At 38.4% G+C, this 20257-nt stretch overlaps 1 protein-coding gene across 2 annotated transcripts in view; it reads left to right on the top strand.

The window, feature by feature from the left end:
- LOC109469782 (SURP and G-patch domain-containing protein 1-like) overlaps window positions 1-20257 on the top strand; it is a 61774-nt gene that overhangs the window by 2586 nt on the left and 38931 nt on the right. The window contains exons 2-4 of one of the 2 annotated variants that reach the window (XM_019768429.1): window positions 8740-9010; window positions 16383-16534; window positions 16856-17077. In XM_019768429.1, coding sequence (XP_019623988.1) covers window positions 8769-9010; window positions 16383-16534; window positions 16856-17077 — 616 coding nt within the window. In that variant the 5' untranslated portion in view covers window positions 8740-8768. Of the gene's footprint in view, window positions 1-8739; window positions 9011-16382; window positions 16535-16852; window positions 17078-20257 lie in introns of both variants that reach the window. The other variant, XM_019768428.1, reaches the window with a different exon arrangement.

Raw genomic sequence — 20257 nt, forward strand, 5'->3', positions numbered from 1 at the left:
TAGCAGGGATGTTGTTGGTTCTGCTGGCTGGCCTATATTGTTATTTTAACGTACAGAAAACCAGGTCAATATGTTACTGTTTGCTGAAAAGAAGATAGGAAATACGCAAGAGGATGATATTTAAGCATCTAGTAAGGGCTCAAAATAGTTTTTTTCTGCTAAATTAGCAGATAAATTTTATCTACACCAGTCTGCTGGAACAGTATTATGGTATGACGATTTGGATTATACTGCAAACTGTTCAGAAATCACTATGTATATAATTTTCAATCTTTCTTTATTCTGATTTTTAGTAATTTTACTGCTGACATGTTTAGCTGTATATAGTAAGCAAAAATCCACTGACATGTAGTAAGGGTTATAAAAATGAATAATTAACCCAATACAGGACTGCTGTAGACTATGATGTAGGTACTTTAAAAAATCACAGCTCCAATGTTACTTGCACTAATGACATGTATAATAATAACCTGCATATGCCTGAGGGTCTAAGCCCTGAGGGTCTTTAAGTGCATGATAGCTTATACTCTTCCAATATGTGTAATGTGTATTCTGTACCCATCAGTGGAATACAAGCTCAAAATGAAAAGTTTGCATCTATGATAATAGGCTACACTGATTTGACACAAATGATTGGGATTTTATGATTTACATCTTTAAGGAATTTTCAAATGGAGTGTTGCAATAGGCATCAAATAGGCAGCCTTTACGTATAAAGTTACCAAAATATTTGATGGACATACATAACAAAATGTACAGTATCTGAGGCTGTAATCTCCCTAGTATGTATTCTAGTGTACAGTTTATGCACATTGTCACGCATGTAAGGTGGTACTATTGAAGATGAAATAACATTTATATGTACATGCCTCATGTGTGACTTGAAAAAATAGTAGGACTGGTTTTATTACAAATTCCAGCATCTGTTAGCCTTACATCTATATATGTAGTCTAAACTTCTCATGTGAACAGCAGTCCATCTACATTCACGTTCAGACCACCAAGCAATACTCTCTTATGAGTTGGCACACTCATTGAGTTTCCAATACTGTGTAAGTTATACACATTGTAAATACGTCTGGCACTGCATTGCAACATTTCACCACATGGGAGAAATTTGGTAGTTTTATCGATTGTTTGATGCATGGATCCAATAAGTCAAGCTGAAAGAACGGTACACGGCTATAATTTTACTTAAGTTTTATGTAACATTTTTAATGGATCAATGAGTGAGTGTGACAGAAGAACATGCTTTAGGAGTGTAAGTCTAATGTAAAATGAGGTACATGTACACCTATATCATTAGATACAAGTGCATTAACATTTGAGTGCTATTCTAGATACAATGTATTCAATATTATATGGTAGAAAATGACTTTGTGATTACTTGGACTTGTAATTTGAGTTATAATAAAAGAAATGGAGCCAAATTTTACAGATAACTTTGCAATGAACAAGATTTCCAGAACAACAATCGTGGTGCGAGTGCATCATCCTCAGAAAAGCACAGCTGACAGCTGTAGCTTCAACTGTTTGACTTTTGCCAGTTTTCAAGGTCACAAAAGTAATTACTCACTGAAAGTGCTTGTATCAACTGAATGCAGATTGGATAATTCTGTTTGGTGTGTCAGTGTCACCTCCGCATATATATGTATACCCTTCCAAGGGCAGATCAGACAAGCTTATCATACATACATGTATATTTTATACGTAACATTCACTGTTAGGTTGAGGTAAGGCTGAGGGATTGACCTCTCGGTACACTTGATGGACCTGATGGCAGTGTGGTAATTACTTAACTATCTTTGTGTCTATTAGATTTGCATGCTTCAGCAGAATAATGCTTAGATTTTGATCTTTGTCAGTTCTGTCACAGGCTGCTTGAAAATTCTGTGACATTTTTTTTTACATAAAAAATCATACAATGAGTTAGTCAGTCCTAGAAAGGTTTGTGAAAGGTGCATATTTCTTCCTGTGGAACGTTGAACCATCCACCTTATCAAGCGGCTCCTCTTGTGAAGTAAGTAATTTACAGAGCCCACATCCTGCCTGTATCTCTCCCACTCCGTCCACGGGGACTTACTCAGTACTCTCATCTGAATGTCACATTCAGATACAGCGATCTTATGCAGTATGTATGCAACAACTTTGCAGACAGTCAGGTGCCATACTTCAGGACCTGCTCTCAAACTAAAGGCTGTTTTCTTAATCTGATTGTAGAAGCTATTTGCAAGCTGATAAAACTGCTGATATGGAAGAATAATTTACAATCTGCCCTCAGCATTATGCAGCACACTGACAGAGAAGAGTTACAAGTAGGACTCACTAGGAGTGGCCCGTACCCGAAAATGATCTCCAAACCCAGCGTGCTGTGCTAAAAATAGCCTCTACCAGGCTCCGCGGATCGCTGGAAAAATAGTAGAAATGGGCGGAAAATAAAGGGAATAGTATACCAGAGAAGATCCAGCCGGCCATAGAAGCTCCAATTTGCGACCCACGGAGCCTGTGCGGAGTCGCAAGCTTCAAACGATATAAAATTAATCCCCCTATTATTCGTACAAAGAAACTTGATCAGCGCTGAAGATCATTCAAGTCATAAACCCGCCAGCGCCCAGCGGGAACTCAGCCGGGTGTGTGTGCACTGTGGCTGTGTCTGGGGACAAAGGGTCAAATAGAGAGTGACAGCAAACGCGACGAAATTATATTTTTTCACATTATGTTGCTATTATGGCCTATTATCTGTGTTTTTTTTCTGACATAAGACCGAGGCTTTTTCTTGCTGTTGATGAAATGTCCTGAAGTTGGGTTATTTTTGCGATACAAATGCCATACGGTTCCACGTTACGATATAGTTTCGTTACGATGCGGTTACTCCGGCGCGAAAAACAGAAACAAAGAAGAATCGACATTTTCTCTTTTTCTGCGGCTGATTTTGTGTCAAACATTGACTATTCGATGCAAGGGCGACTCATTTTAGGCAATGGTGGACCAGAGGGCCACGCCTAGTAGCAAACGGTAAGCATCTCCTTCGGGGGAGTTGATGCACGACAATATGGCCTGAAAGCAGAATGTTTTGCCAGCCCTCGTCGGCAGTCCAACGAAGACGTCGTGCCCATCCAATATCCCCAACACGGCGTCCTCCTGACCCTGCCGCAAAGTTTCATAACCAAAAACATCCTTCGCCACACGGCGAACTCGTTCCCGGACTGCCATCGGCAGCAGACAGAAATCCGCACAGATAACTTTGACTTAGGACAGATGACCGTTTATATAAGTTATAACTGTTTATCTTACAAGTTAAACAAAAAGCTGCCACAAAAAGTACGGCTGTGGACAAAGAATAGGCACAGAAAACTACGATAGAGGATTGTTATAACCTCCAAAATACGGAAAGGGCCACAGAACGTCAGGAAAGTTCGCCAGTACAAGTCAGAGGGCAAAAATGCGTCAGGAAAAAGACGAGACAAGACCGTTATAACTTCAAAACTTCGTGACCACTGACACTTCCTGTCACATGGCCGCTCGTGTCAGGTCCGTCACGGACGAGTCGGAGAGCAATAAAAGGGGTACTTCACCACTTTGCACCTATTAGATAGCGATTAGTGAACTTCAAAGAAGCTTGCGACTCCGCACAGGCTCCGTGGGTCGCAAATTGGAGCTTCTATGGCCCTGGATCTTCTCTGGTATACTATTCCCTTTATTTCGGCCCATTTCTACTATTTTTCCAGCGATCCGCGGAGCCTGGTAGAGGCTATGCTAAAAATGCAACCCAAAGCAAAGTGACATTGCACTATCACTAGAGCTAAAAGCATCATGTTTCACCTCTTTTGAGGATGACTAGTCTGCTTTACCTTTGTTCTCACTGATGGAATAAATTGAGTTACGGGATGTTACTAAAATATTATCCACTCCAAATTGTCAAGTGACCTAGCTATACATGTAGTGTGCCTTATTTTTTTTGTGCACATCAGCTTTTGATTCAGACCCCTTTGGTAATTGTGCCCTTGACCACTTCCCTGACCAATGTGAGGTCCAGCTGTGGTCCCCATGGGTCAGCTGTCAGCAGGTTAATCCATCTGACGTGGCCCTGGGGATGTGTCCAGTCCGGTGTGGGCTGCCTCTGAAGGCCAGCATGTTCTAGAGGGTGAGCTGATCAGAGTGGCGGGTACATGTTTGTGGTAAAAGAGTCAATCATGGTTGACAAGATCATACAAAAAGACGGATGACTGGTTGCTTGCCTGGTCCTGGACAGTGTGACCTTGGAAGTTGGTAGGAGCTGGAGAGATGGGCTACATCAGCCAAATCTAATATCATGTCTTAAACATACTTGGATTAACAGTCTATTGTCCCAATGGCCAGATATATTAATATGATTTAAGGCTTTTAGATTTTTATCTCTCATACTAGTCATACTCCGCTTTCAAATTCCCCCCTCAAAGTTGGCCAACATCATGCATATATTACAAAGAACAAATTAAATAAAGCAACTTTTTAGATACATGTACCAGTAGATTCAGTGTGTCAGGCTTTACAGTCAGATGCACCTTATTGGCTGATTAGATAAGAAAGGCCAAAGATTTATTGCTTTTCTTGCTTCTTCTTCTCATCTTTATTTCACCAGCTTGTCAGGATATTATCTAATTTTACCTTAGCTGAAGGAAGTAATCAGTCAGCGGACACCTGGCCCAATACTGCTGAAAGGATATAATTGGTCTCAATTTCCAAAATGGAACAATTTTGAGCAGGAAGTATTGATTTGTTCCGCATGGGAATATAGGGCAGGATAGAATAACTAGATCAGAAAAGAAACTAGAAAGAACTTTAATCTAACTTTTTTTGTGGAGCAGATCTTTTATGCCATGATGAAAGTTGATAATTTCGATCAACACCAGCAAAGATACAAAATGTAGCTTACTTCGAATTTTCAGTCACTTTAACATGTGCACTGGCCTTCTTCAGGAGTGATGACTCAATTACCAGTGAGCAGATAACCTTAGATTTTATATCTAGATCTATTCAAAGGGATTCATAGAAGGTAGATTAAAAAATAATGTACAATGTATTATTAAAGACCTTTTAGTGTATGCAATATTCTGTGCCCATCTCTGTTTCTGTAACCCTTGAGCCACACAGTTGTGCAAGCTCTACATGTAAAGTGTTCAACTACCATCATCAATCTCTGTCTTGAGTGCAAATTAAGAAGTTGTCAGTGAGGTGGCCTATAGATAAATAAAGTTGACATGATATCGACAACTCTTTTTTATCTACCCCTGGATCCTTTTAAAATGACTGCAGTCGGCAAATGTATTTGTCTTTGCAGTACATAACTGTTATCAAATGCCTGCAGTAATAACCCAAGATACAGATGGTTTTCATTTTCTTGTTCTGATCCAGTGAAGTGAAAATATAGATGCCAGTATAATCTTCACTGCCTCTCAGCAATAGTTACAACAAGGATATTTATTACATTATGGTTACACACACACATGCAAAACAGCTCTTAAGTACTTCACCAAGATTTCTTTTTCATAACACTTGTGATAGATGAGAGAAAGTTTCATGAGGAATCAGACCCGTTTTGCATCTCTGTTATCTGGTGCGCACCTTTGCTGCAGTTATGTACCCCCAGGGACCAGTGTGCGCTGCACCATATTTCACTCCTGCCTCAGGCAATGGAAAGGTTTTATGAAAAATGCCATATACAAGCCCGCAGATCAAAGATTCCAGCTGCTTTGTCTGGATATTGTATTATCTCCGTCCTTGCAGGAAGCGAGATATTGGCTTTTGTAACCTGCTGTGATGGGCTGATAAGCTATAGTTGATAGGGGTAGGTTCAAAGTAGAATGCTGAACAGGATTACTCTAGATCCTATATAGGATATCACCACATTGATACATTGAAGCTCGCTGATCTTTTCCTTACTGCTAAATTCTAATGTAACCTTTAGGGAATGAAGAAAAGATGTAGTGTTTTAGTGGGTTGTAAAGTATATTGAATATAAAGATAACCCCCAGTGCTGATTATGCAAGTCAAAGGATGGCTGGTGCAGGACAGGTCTGTTGTTGTGAATACAGATTTCGCAAGTGTTAGATCTGTCCCTGGTACTGAATACAACATGAAGAAGATTGACTATAGGTACATGTAGGTTTTCTTTGTCTCAGACGCTGCTATTTATCTGTCCTTGTTACTGAATAGGAACTTGGTAACAATAAAACAGACCATGTAGAAGTGACATGTACATAAGACAAAATTCATGTACATTGAAATGATGTAGAATTTTACACAAAAAAGCTACATTTATGTAACATTTATAGTTTCAAGGTACATTGTAAACCTAAAGCTTACTCTAAATTTCATGTCCAGCCAAAACACAGTATAGTCCTGATGCCGAATTCCACTATGGAAGGGTCCAGCATACTGTAGTATTTATTCCATACTATTAACCCGGGCCATTTATAGCCGAAGTTGAAGTTTATTGGATCAATAATCCTGCCAGCTTTGGTGCTCTTTGGTTGGAATAAAGCTGAAGTTATAGTGGTAGCAGTCTCTGTCCTTCATGGTGACCTTTTTATGCCATTTTCATAGACTGACTTTATGTCTTTGTGAAACACAGTTGTTAGAAGGAATTCTGCTTTATCAAGCCAATCATTTTTGGCCAGTGGGGTAGGGTATGCCAATTTCACTTACTATGGTTTAAATTTTTGATTGACTTTCCTCTTCTCTACTTAGCTACATGTATACATTGTAATTATGAATGTTCTTGAAGATTATTATATGTGTAAATGAAATAAAATAATACTTATCGTGTAAATGTGCTGTTGCTGATCAAGAGAATGTCATAAATCATGTATCAGCAATTTCTGTTTTCTTTTTGCAAATTATCATCAGTAACTTAATCTGCTGAATGTAGTGTAATTTGGGGCCCCATTGACTACTCCAACTCACTCTAAAATTCATTTTACTTGTTATTTTGCCATGATTTGAAAAACATCAGCAATTACCCTGTCCTTGGTGCTGAAGGTAGTGTAACCGGGTTTCCCTTACAGCTATTCACTTCAAACTCATTCCCCACAAATCTGTATGTTGTATCACTATGTATAATAATCACATTTAGTCTTTGCCAATTTAATTTCTTTGTCCTTGCTTTCACCAAAGATTCATCAGATGCACTGTAAATTGAAAATTCATTGTTTAAAACATTAGCCTGCTTGGTATGTTGACTATCCGGTCCCTGTGGTGGCATTTGAATGGATCGCAAGATGCCTGTCTGATTTTACTTTTATTTTAGATTTCATCTCCCTTGCCCCATTATTTTGGAAGCGAAACTGTCAGAACCATTGAGTCAGATAGGTGTTGCAATGGTGTATCTGATATGAATGTAAATGAGCCTACTTCAAATGTACCTGACAGTTTTGATCTGTAAGTGATGTCAAACCATATCAAATGCTTGAATCAGTAAGGTTTGATGACGCCCCAACTTGACAGGTACTGTATATATATTGTGTGTCAGTTTTGATGTGCGTCACCTCAAACTCAAACTATCTGACAGGTGGTCTGATCAAATCATAAGAAGTGATTCTCAAATCAAGTTACTTCCTGTTCCCTTTACATGAAAGCCTCCTGGCATATGAATTATCCAGAGTGTTGCACTCAAGGTGCTTGAAAAGACTGTTCTACATGTAGGTGGAGTGAACTGATATCTAAGGAAATCACACATCTATATGTTGACAAGGAAAGCAGTTACGGTAACTTTTAACTAGTTACAGTCTTATTTGTAGTCTTTTATCTTTACCATTATTCATAGTCCCAGTAGGGTTTGTAGGAATATCAGCTCATCAGTTTGCATTTATAATCTCAAGCTGTAATTACGTGGTCTGTAGAGCTTCTTCAGAGTGACATGAACATGAAACTTCTTTGCCAAGTGCAATGAAAGATTTTATTTGGAAGAGTTCTCATGTAGCTTGTAACAGTTTCACCACAGAGGTCTACCTTTATTTGGATGGTGGCATGAACCATATGTTTGCATTCATAGTGCGTGGAGCTGCCAAACACTGTTAGTCGGTCTGTAGAGCTCCTCTCTAGAGCTTTAAAATATCTTCTAAGGTGATATGACCCATGTAATTGTGTACAAGGAGGTCATGATGAAACTTGTTGCACTTATACAAGACCCCAACATGGAGCTCCCCATGGAAGGTACTAAGTTATATTTAGTACATGTACAAACACTTCTCCATGGATGTATCACCACTTCTCCATGGACATTTCTTATGCAGTTATCAGAGTTAATCTTATTGTGGGACTAACATAGTACAGAGAAAATTGAATTAGTGTGGAAAATGTAGAATTTACATGTAGAAACCACGTTTGCAAAACAACTGCTCATACATGTAGATTAACAGGACACAAACCCCTTGTCAGTTGCACATTCATTTAAAAAGAGAGATTTAGAATATACGTATATTCTACATTTATGGCAGACCTCATGAGAAGGATAATACATATAAAGTCTGTACATTTTTATTTTGTGAACCCAAGGTTGCAGATTAAAGGCATCCAAGGAGAACATCACCACGTTCCTACATGTATATGTGTTCCATGCATAAGCAGATGGTGCATAATGGTATTCCCCACTGACAGTGATCATCCCCAGTCTTAGTCTCCTATTGGCTACCTTCCAGGCCTATCACAGGCTGAGGCTGGCTTATACATATGGGTGAGTTGATGATATTTCTCTTTCAGATCACACCGTGAGCAGCGGCGGGAGAAGCATGGCTCACCGAGGCTCGTACGGAGGAGGGGGACAGGGCCAGTACCCGGCGGGGCAGCCGGGGTACAGTGGGGGGTACCAGCAGGCCACCCAGGACCGCATGAGCCGGGCTCAGAGCCTGTCTCAACAGGAGAGACTCATCGAGCTCAAGAAGAAGGAGATTGAAAAGAGGATGGCAGAACAGAAGAAGAAGGAAGAAGAAGAAAGGCTGAAGAAATTGGCCAAACTAAAAGGAAAAGCACTGTGAGTAGTAAAATTTAATCTGTTGTATCCTAAGGTGTTTTCTAGCTGAAATTTCACCCCAAGAAGCAGTCAAAATGATTTAGGATGTTTGAATAGAATCTGATGTATGAATTTTTTTCATGGAATATTGACTTTCATTGTGCCACTAGTAGTGTCAAATATAGAATTCCCTCTTTGACATCCTTTTGAATCTGACAGTCCACTAAGTCATAAGTGAGTATAGTACTCTGCTACCAGTTCTACATAACCTACTACAAACATAAGAACAAGTGATGTTTCTGCTGGTATCAATTTTTTTCTTTGTTCATACCTCCGATGGTTACTTTGTACTTGTTTGTAGATAGAATAGCCCAAGAAGTTATAGATTCCTTCATGAGATTAATACATGTGCATGTACATGTGATAGAGCTCGTCCTAAAAAGAAGTGAACAATTTGAAACAGATCTAGAGTTCAGCCTGGGAATAAGGAATTATACTAATGGTCACCTAGTTATATATTGTAGATACTGAATCAGATGGAAATTCATATCAACTTCATTCAAGATGCACAATGTGTTCCCACAGTGTAGGAATTTCCAGTATGATGTGCTAATTGTTTTTTTCCCCAGAAGGAAACACAGCATACACGTAGTCGCCAAAATCACAGCATCATTTACTGATGACAGCATATTAGAGCAGCTACACACAATGTATTCTCAAATTGCCCAGTGGGAGCACTGTATTCTATAGAAAAATCACTCACACATAGGTTGCAATTGGAGGGCTGTACATATATTTGATTCACAGTAAGCGTAAGCCTCTATAGCTACAAGCACATGCAAGTAGACATTGTTTATAGAAACGGAAGTCTAATTACCTCTCCTCTGTTCCAAGGATATGATTTACGTAGTTTATGGTGGATGAAAAGTTCAATCTGGAGTAGGGTTGACACTTCCATTTTCCCTATGCATTTATCATTCAGTGAATACATCTTTCACTGACAAATTAACAGTTTACTGTGAAAAGGAGCTCCCATTATCATCCATAAATGGTAAAATATTGTTGCACAACATATTTGGTATGAATATTATTATACATACTTATCAGCTAATAGGAATGATACGCATGTGACAAGTGAACTTCAAGGTAAAATTTTATCCACATGGTATTTCTCATTCATTTCCTTTGAAGTACTGTAAATTCTTATATGTTTGCAGTTACTGTAGTTTTTTTCCTACAGATTTCACAGAGAACCTTTTGCCACAAATTCAGGACATTTTAAAAATGTATATTGTTTTATTACTTCAGTATTGTTACAGATGTAATATGAAACACAGTGACAATCATACCTTCCTCCAACTGTAAAATTACATATTATTAAATGAATTAACATTTTATACTATATTTGCTATACTTATTATATTATTTCACATTACCTGTAGAAATGGTAGAGGGCTGCACATGTAAATATACATTGTCATTTCTTTTGTGCTTGTTTAATCTATAAATATTATCTATTAACACACAGACAAATCACTTTCTCAACAGGTACCGCTAAGGTAATGGTGCTTGAGCAGCAGTTTATCGATCACAGCAGTGATACAAAACTAATTAGTGCTGTAATTGTTTCAGACATTTGCATAATGTATTCATATGAAAATTTGCCAGGATGGGTATCCAAATGTATAATCAGTTTAAGATGTATAGAAAAGTATACAGAATTGAAATGAAATTCCCTAGAGTAATAAAGCAATAGAACTGACTGTGCTTTGGAAATTGTAATAGAGCAGTGGCCCAAAGAGGCAGAAAATTGAGATATACACAAATATCAGTTGCTCATGAAATTGTAAGTCTCAGTCAGTTATTTTGCTTGATAGATTCCATGAGGTATTTGATTATAGTAGTTTGTGAGAACTGGGAAGCCAAGTTACTGTCACTGGCGGCAGTGAAGGATAATCCAAACAAAGGCTGAAAGAAAGGTTTTCAGTTTAACGTTAAGTGTATGTATTAGAGAGAATTTAAAGGTTTATAGAAATAGACTTAAAAATATTCCTAAAATTAAATTCAGACACAATTATAAGTAAGAATTACAAGGTTAATGATGTTTTGTAAGTCAGATATTTGATTATATAACAATTTAATGTATTCAATCTTTCTAGAATTGGATTTGATACAGTTGGGATGTTGTCTCTAATGTAATTTTTCGACTGGTGCATAGTGCATTAAGAAGAGGCCAATGTGTACCTACAGTAGCTACAATTTAGCTGTTCATCAGGCCATAAGTGGATTATGATATACATTTTGTGTAGGCTGTGTTTTGTTAATCCTTCATAATCTGTGCCAAGATGAGATGCAAAAATACATGCAAGAAGACTCTGTATCTCACTCAAAAGTGTCACATTAAGATTAACTTAACCCTCCCCTGGGTTACCCATATACATGTACAGTAGGCCCATCTCTGTACAAATGTCTCAGCCACCCATCCAGAGTTATGTTGGACCAGCAAATAAACATTAGCACAGGGACTCTGCTGAGGTTATCGTGGGTTGATTACTTGTGCTTTGAGGTGGTAACACTGTCCCATGACTATTATGTGGTGGGAATGAGACATTACATCTGAAATCGTATGATCTGTATCTAGTAATATGATAGTCATTTTGACATTCAAGGGATAGGAAATGACTGGAAACACTTTTGACATTTTGAATACATTATATAAATCAGATTACAAATGTCAAATTGTCACTGTACACATAGATGTTGTCACTCTTGTCACAGATGTTGCCACCTTATGCTGTACTGTGCAGCTCCTCTTTTTATCCACCTTCTGTCTTTACACATTTTTTTCAGATGAGACTAATTAGATATCTTTAAAAAAGTTAACTGCAGAAAGTGGGAGCTAGGCAAATTGTTACAGAGAAAGAACAAAACTTCTATGCTGACACATGGAATAAATAATTTGATTCAGCACTCTAATTCTTCCAATTACATCTGCAATGGTCTGAGTGCCTGGAGTGTAAAAATTCTCCCCAGCTTAATCCAGTTTTTATCACCACGTCTGTCTTCAGTAATCTGATTAAAATTTGGAGACTGGCATATGGGTTACATTATAGTCATATTTTACCTTACTCATTCCAATTCAATGATGTTTCATGTGCATTTCAGACAAATTTGCCAGCTGCTCTTCTTGTAATTTTCTATATATCTTATTCTAAAAGTTGTTTGATTGACTTTAAATGTATATCAATCAAAGCTACCTTACAGTAAGGCAGATATTAAAAAACAGGGTAAAGGTCCAAAAGTTGAGACTGTAGGGGGTGTTGGTTGTTAATCCATTGTGTCTATTGTCTTGGGCACATGATTGCATTGGAAGGCAGGGCCCATCCCTCTCCATCCACTAACTTTAAACTCTCCAACCAGAAGTACTCGTTTTACACTTGTGGAGTGAGGAAAACCTTGTAAACTGGGACACAATATCAAGTATGCATGTCAAACACATGGACATGTATTGTATCATGTATGTTATTGAAGTGCACATTTAGCTTTTACAGCAGTTACATTAAATGCCAACTTAGATATACAAATGTAGGCACTTTGTGCAAGTATGCAATAATGAGTTTATGCATTGCCTCTTTGCATACACGTGTACATACAGTATATTACTGCAGGATGCACAATTGTAAGAAATAGTGTACATGTACATGTACCTTGATTATACACCATTTGATACCATTCATGTCATTCAATATCAACTTTCAAAACTAGTTGCTTAAAGCAATATCTTGTACCAATTTGAAATTTTGAGCTTCTGTGAGCTAAAAGTTGGCCTCGTAACCACCCTGTATGTACCCCTTTTTAAATGCCACTTAACTGTACTTTCATTTGTTGGTTGGGAATAAAGCACTGCGAGCATGCCATGTTAAAGCCAGCAGTCTATTTCAGGTGCCAATCAATGGCGATGTCAACCTCTACTCAAGCACAGCATACTTACACGGGATCATGCTGTCTATCTATAACAACATCAATGGATAATGTAGGACAACAAATGTGTAACCTCAGGAGTAAGTGCACCCGCAGTGATTGCAGTCTTCATCAAAGTCAACCGGTGAACTTGAACCTAGAGGTCAAAGTCAATCTTGAATTCTATATCAGGTTTCTGTCAGCTTTGAGTATGGAAGCACTTGGCAGGATGAATCTGTTTGAATTTCAGCTGTCAATACCTCATGTTTTCATACATGAACCATTCTGGGGGTGTTCCTGACGGATGTGTTGGTAAGAAAAGGCGGCACGGCAACACTTGTCCCACTCAGTCTTACTTAACCTGATCAATACATGGACCAGCAGTGTGCTTCACCACCCACCTTCATGTAATAGCATCCATCTGCCCTTATCTGACTTTGAAGGACGTTTGAAAAAGATAGATTCATACAGCTAACATGTAGGCATCAAAAGGGTTCCCCATGTCACAGGAGAAATCTCAGCCTGTAACTGGCAAGGTCTCAAGCTGTGAATAGTGGAAGATTCCTAACTGCATGTCCTGATGGACTTGAAACCAGTATTGGCTAAGTCATTGTTGAAGATTTCTTGTGTGTAAAATTACGATCCCTGCTGCCCCTCCTCATATGGACTCCTGATTACACAGTTTTCCTGCAGGGCTCTTAAAACATGATTTATCTCCATGTCATTCCTGTAGTTCCACTCATCTCAATCTGACTCAAAGCAACCATAACAACTGCACAGTACAGCACAACTTAACTTGTACCTAAAGTGTAAGAGCTCTGTTTTGTTTCAAACGCTTGAAATTATGTCAGAATTGAAAATAGTTTTGAGACTCTTGTAGATTTTACAAAATGTGCCTTAAATAAGAAGGAATTCTCATTTATTATATATGACATGATTGTATAATCATGTTAACATATAGTAATGTAGAAGAACTGTTAGGTATACAACATGCATGTCAGGATGACTTATTTTACTAGTACTAGTAGTAAACAACAGGTTTTACTGGTGAAGTGTTTAACGTTATCATGGAACTGAGATATAATTACTGAGTATCAAAATATTTGTACTGCAAGTACTAACCAGTATCTCCATCATCTCTCCCAACACAAATCGTTGTCAAAATGAGCACAAAGAAATCAAACTGATCTGGTCTTCACTACCTGGTACAATATAATTCCAGTACATTTGCCAGCTTTATGTAGATTTTAGACCTGTGCAGCACTGAGACTGTGTACAAGGTATGCTCTATATGTTTAACATTCATAGCATGATGCTGAGTGCAGTTCAGTAAGGATTAGTGATGTGATCAGTGTCAGTGTGGGGGAGCATGCTAACTCAGCCTCCAGCACTCCCACCTCTTTAGTAGAGTGTGTTTACAACATCATCAGCAACTGCTACATGTATGTGGTAGTCCAGATTTCATCCAGAAAAATGTTCGTTAAAATCATAATTATCAATGTACACTTTCTGTTCCAGTATTTACACACACATACTTCTATATTGAAATTTAATAAACAGTGTCCAGATTAGTTCCGGACTTCCAGTTTAATTCCGGACTATTTCCCATATCTCAGCAACCTTACATCTAGATGGGCTAATGTCGTTAACTACAGGTAAAAATGATGTAAGAAAAACGTAGCAGCCATCAAGGACCCCTTTAGTAGGGGTTAACCCAATTCTGCAGAATTCTGGAACCGGAGCCAGAATTCTGGCTTCAGTCCCAGAATTCTGGCTCGGGTTCCCAGAATTCTGCAGAATTGGGTTAACCCTTAAGGGGTCCTTGATGGCTGCTACGTTTTTCTTACATCATTTTTCCTGTAGTTAACAACATTAGCCCATCTAGATGTAAGGTTGCTGAGATATGGGAAATAGTCCGGAATTAAACTGGACTGTCCAAATTTAATCCGGATGCTGTTAATAGTATTTCTAAAAGTACTAGACACTGTCAGATTAAAGTCAATCTGAAGGTACTACATGACATTGTACATGTATTTCTGATATCACTTTTGACTCTGGGTGACATTAAAAAATGGAGGCATTTTTACCTCCCTCCATTTTTACCTCCATGAAGATGACATTCTATTGCTTTCTATCCCACGGATTTGCAAAATTTTGTATGTCCAGGCACACTATATGGATGGATTCATACATGTACAATGTACTTCTAAATTGCCTGAGTTAACAAAGTTGTGGAGACAGTACATGGTGTCACCTGAAGGATGAACTGAACTAACAAAGTTTCACTTCTCTGACCATTTTTAAATTCACTTTTTGCATTTGGTGGACATTATTACCGGCAGAAGTTCTCTGCTCGTTTTAAATCAAGTATCAGAACACTGGAATTTGCATGAAACATTCATGCAGTCTGGTGATGAGAGTAAGGTTGCAAAATAATTCAGTGGTGCAGTTCAGTAACTGTCTTAATACATGAACATGAACAGCCATCATGGACAGCAAATCTGTGTTCCAACATCAATTAGGACGGAATAACGGCATAACGTGCCAGTTCAGGCTCTGTCGTGTGTCACACAGGTCGCATCTCCAACATCAATTTCCCCTCGCATGTCAGTTAATCACATATCATCATCCATCACCCCAACAATGTGCCTACAAATCCACTTAAATCCGACAGAAAGGATCAATGGTAACACAGTTAGGAAGCAGCTTGTGACCTGCCCATGCGGATACAAGACGTCTTTATTGATTGGAGGAGAGCGACATAACAACCATTGATCGTCGGAAAAGGCAGAGAAAAATGGGGGGTCAGAGATAGGCTTTATCTGTGGGACTCAATATGACATCGTGCCAGCTTACCAAAGGTGGCAAACATCTGACTCCTGCACTTAAGAGTTCACTATACATGCTTGCAAGTAGTTTCACGTTTTATTGGTGTTAAATGATTGATGTACTCGGCAATGACAGGAGACAATCGTCATTGATTTTGTAAGGGATGGTCTATATTAGGAGTCCAGACAAATCTGCCTTTATGTTCCCAATACTGCCCTCCATGCAAAGATGGCCTGCTGGCTTAAAGAAAATCTATCTATGAATTTACATGCACACTATATTGGTAGATTTATCTCAATTGTTTTGCTAAAATGTACATGTAGGGTGTAGGGATGTCTTAGGGTATTCACCAATATTAAGAAATAGCCTCAATGATATCGGTAAACTACAATCCTATAATGTTTTGATTCCTTTTAACACTTTCAACTACTTGGAGATACAAAAAAGATGTGCTAGAAAGAAAACACATATTGCATTGGAGCAAATGATGCCACCCATCATTGTATTGTTCATGTTTTTGAGTCTTCAACAGGTCCAGTCAGACTGCCCCACTGGCTGTGCAGGTTTCCCCTCCAGTGTTCATGTTGTTTGTGTTTGTCCACAGGTCCAGTCAGACTGCCCCACCCCCTGTGCAGGTTTCCCCTGGCCCCTCCAGTGTGGTCAACAAGTTTGTCAATGATGGCAGCTTCATGGAACAGTTCATGAGGATGCAGAAAAAGAAAACAGTCAAAAGAGAAGAAGACAAGAGTCAGGGAGGTAAGTACTTTATACTTGTTGGTGGAAGTTGCAGATGACATTTATATTATCAGAAAAGTTATCAGCAGAGATTGGTAGTGCACAAAAATGTTTTAGCCCATGAGTTAGTCTTAGCTCGGTAAATCTGACTCTAATTAATTATTAATTAACTAAAAGTAATTTTAGGCAACAGATTTATATCTGAATAGCACAAATAAGTTTGAATTCATTAACATGCACTTTTACTTGCTTTTAAAGTTCATATAAAACCATATTGCTGTTGACAAACCATTACATATCAAGTTTTTATCTCTCATATTTTCCTTCCTACTTTCACAGTAGAACCTGAAAACGGTACACCTGCAGCAGATGTTTCAGCACCCCAGACAGCAGCTGCTGCAGCTGCGAAGCTTGCCTTCTCGGGGAAAAAGGCGCCGCCGTCGTCAATAACAAATTTTGTGTCTCACATGAAAAGAACTGATAAATCTGCCACGTCCATATCACGCCCTGATGTGTTTGAAACCCCGGAACGTGAACCAGAACAGCCCAGGAAGACAATATCAGGTAAATTGCTTGTCTGCACTCTCATTCCTCTAGTTCATACATGTGTGAGCAAAGTATGGGAAAATAATTTCACAAGGTTGTTCTTGTATATTAGTTTGTTTGTTTCTTTATTTAAAATCTCTATGAGTGAAACACTCACTAATCTTATTAGAGCCCTCTTCTAATACAATAAAACATAAACACAATAAATACTACAATTTATCAAATTAGCTAAATCATAATCAGTTTTATTACAGTATTGTGACTAAAATTAGAGTAATACATAACATTACATGCTAACAGGAATTACTGAAAGCTAAAAGCTAATGTATGTGTAAACATTATAAATATAATATGTCAATATACATAGATACATTTTTCTTCGTTAATTTTTACATTACTGACTGCAAAAGATGATAGTTCTTCAAGCAGCTATTAGTAAATGACTTCAAAATATGATTTCTGATAATGATTTTTTGCTAATTGTCAGGGACTTAACTTATAGTCTGCATAGTTCATTTCCGCATAATTAGATAAACTAAAACATAGAGTGAATCTAACTTATTTCTTCATCTATTAGTAGTAGTGCAGACTTGAACAGGTGGAGAGAGATTTAAGGCAACTCGCATGTAATGTTTTTGAGTGGAATTGATCATGTTTAAAATGAAACACAATGAAGCATTCAAGCAGAAGATGCAGAACTATAGTGTATCAAAGTACAAACAACTCATTACAAAGTTTCAAGTCAAAGCCCTTCCTACATTCCATGGTATTTGGACAGTGCTCATCTCTATTTCTATAACCCTTGGGCCACACAGCTGTGCAAGCACTAAAACAGGACTAGTAAAAACTTAGCAATAAACGTGAGCATTCATGGTGTAATGAAAGCAGCCCCATAAAGTAGCCAAATTCCCAGGTACATAAACTATAGCTTCATGTGTACATCACATACTCTTTCAGACTCAAAGGGGATAGAAATATACTTACTAAGTGTTTTAGTATAATCCATAATGGTGCCTGCATGCACCCTACAACCAGATTTGGCACAGGGAACAAGCAAGGTGATTTTTTGTTGTTAAAAGGTTGCTGGGGGCACATGTACACTGGGAACTGCATTAATGTGAGGTGCTGAACTTTCATGTCCCACAGGGTTAGTACAAAAGGCAAACTTGCAGTCCCTCAATCATAATTGGGTATGGAATAAGACTAAGTGCTTTAAGCAACAGTGGGTGGTTGAATAATGTTTTTGTTGAGTTTAACCTCAGATAAGAATTCAGACAAGTAGCATGGTGATGCCTTATATGAACAAGTCTGTAGTGGAGTACATGTAGAAATACAATGGATCTGATGTACATATTAAATTATATATATTGTGACAGTCGTGATTTTGTGGTTGAGAAGTCACCACGAAAATTGAAACAATGACTGAAAGTAAGCTGTGCAGTAGTATTTCTGATGCAGTAATGCAAAAATAGAATGTTACAGCATTTGTACTTGGCTATGTATTTTCTTGGAAGAGTATTGCAATTTGATCCCTATTGTCTGACATAAAAGTAGTTATGCAGTAGTAACCATCACAGTCAGTACATGTCAACATGTAAGTGAAAGATAGCCATTCGTAATGTATTTTCATTTGTCTTCAGCCCCTTAGCAAGGATTATGTTTGTATTCCAATAAAGTTGGGATCAGCACCAGATCTGCATCTTCCAAAAGAAACTTTTCCAACATTTTAAGTGGTAACCCCCTGACCTTCCATGTAGCCATCAAAGCAATGCTGCAGGCAGTTTTCCCCATAAAGGTGAAGCAATGTCATTGGTAATGGCAGTGGCTGGGGCATCTCAGTGGTACTGAGGGACTATGGTCTGCCCGCGAAGGCATCTTATGGAATAAATTGGCCAAATTACCTCTCAAGTGAAAGGCAAGAGAAGGAAGTGTAATGGAATAAACTGCACTTTTGTTCCTAATAGGGTCACAAGAGACGTCATTAAAAACTCTTGGAAGGCAGACTGAAGCCAGTCGTGCAAAAGCGATTAGGGAACAGTTTCTTCTTTTGCAGAGTAAGCTGGAATTTTACGGCTATGGTTTAATGGCAACTTGTTGTGAAGCTACTCTTTTTATTGCTTTTAAAATTTTATATGACGTGTAAAGTTCCTTTGATACCCGATTATTACCCGTGAGCTGCAAGTATGTGTAAATCTTGAATGTAGACTTACAGATTACTTTGCCCTGAAGTATAGGGAAAGCCTTTGTTTCTAGGCCACATTAAGTTAGCTACATGTATGTCCAAAGCACATACTTTCAATTTGTTACGATAATAGGTGTTCCTAAATATAATTTACAGTTAATAGAGAAGGAATCGTTTTTACATGTAGAGAGGCACATGACATTGTGTAAAATGTGCTCGACAATTATTCCCTGCACCACACCTGCAAATTATGGGATTGCTTTTACTTTGTGTCTGCGATGCCATTGAAACTAAGTTATGCCTGGACAACTTGGTATTGTGCTATTAGATGATATACTGTCAATGCCGTCTGATCTTTTTAGAAATAATTAAACGTACCTTTCAAAGTAAGAATGGACCTGATTGATCTTTGACAAGAAAAAATAAAAGTATAGTTGACTGTATGTTCCTTATACAGGAGATTTGAGTATGCTGACTCTGTGGCTCATGTTGTAGCAGTTCATATTCCATAATTTTTCTGCAAAAATCCATGGAAAGCACAAAAAATCATATCTCCAGGCATGTGGTGATACTGTACAGTCACGTCATTATCCATGTGAATTTCACCCTACAGCCTATCATGGTATTGTGAGGAGAACGGCTTACAGCTGTGCCTGGAGCAGTAACCTGTGGTAATTTATGACTGGGGTTCTAGCTGGCAACTTGGGGCTCCCATTTTCCCATCATGGGACGTGTTATTGCACAGAAATGAGTGAAGAGGGAGCAGAGATAGCATACAGCATGCTGGGGATGTAACCGTGCATGATGGCAGGGAGACAGGGATTGATGAATGGCCACATCTCGGGAGACCAAATGTTTTCTACCATAATTAGCTTCCACTGAGCTGTACACACAGTACTCCTGCTGTTGTACCAACCTGCTCCCAAGGGTGACAGACAGCTTTCAGGTTCTTTCTTGGCTTAGAAATAAGATATCAGATAATCTTAGACTATATGTACAACTTGGAAAATTAGGGA

This window comes from Branchiostoma belcheri, unplaced genomic scaffold, assembly GCF_001625305.1.
Source record: "Branchiostoma belcheri isolate BF01 breed outbred unplaced genomic scaffold, Haploidv18h27 scaffold21, whole genome shotgun sequence".
Lineage (NCBI taxonomy): Eukaryota > Metazoa > Chordata > Leptocardii > Amphioxiformes > Branchiostomatidae > Branchiostoma > Branchiostoma belcheri.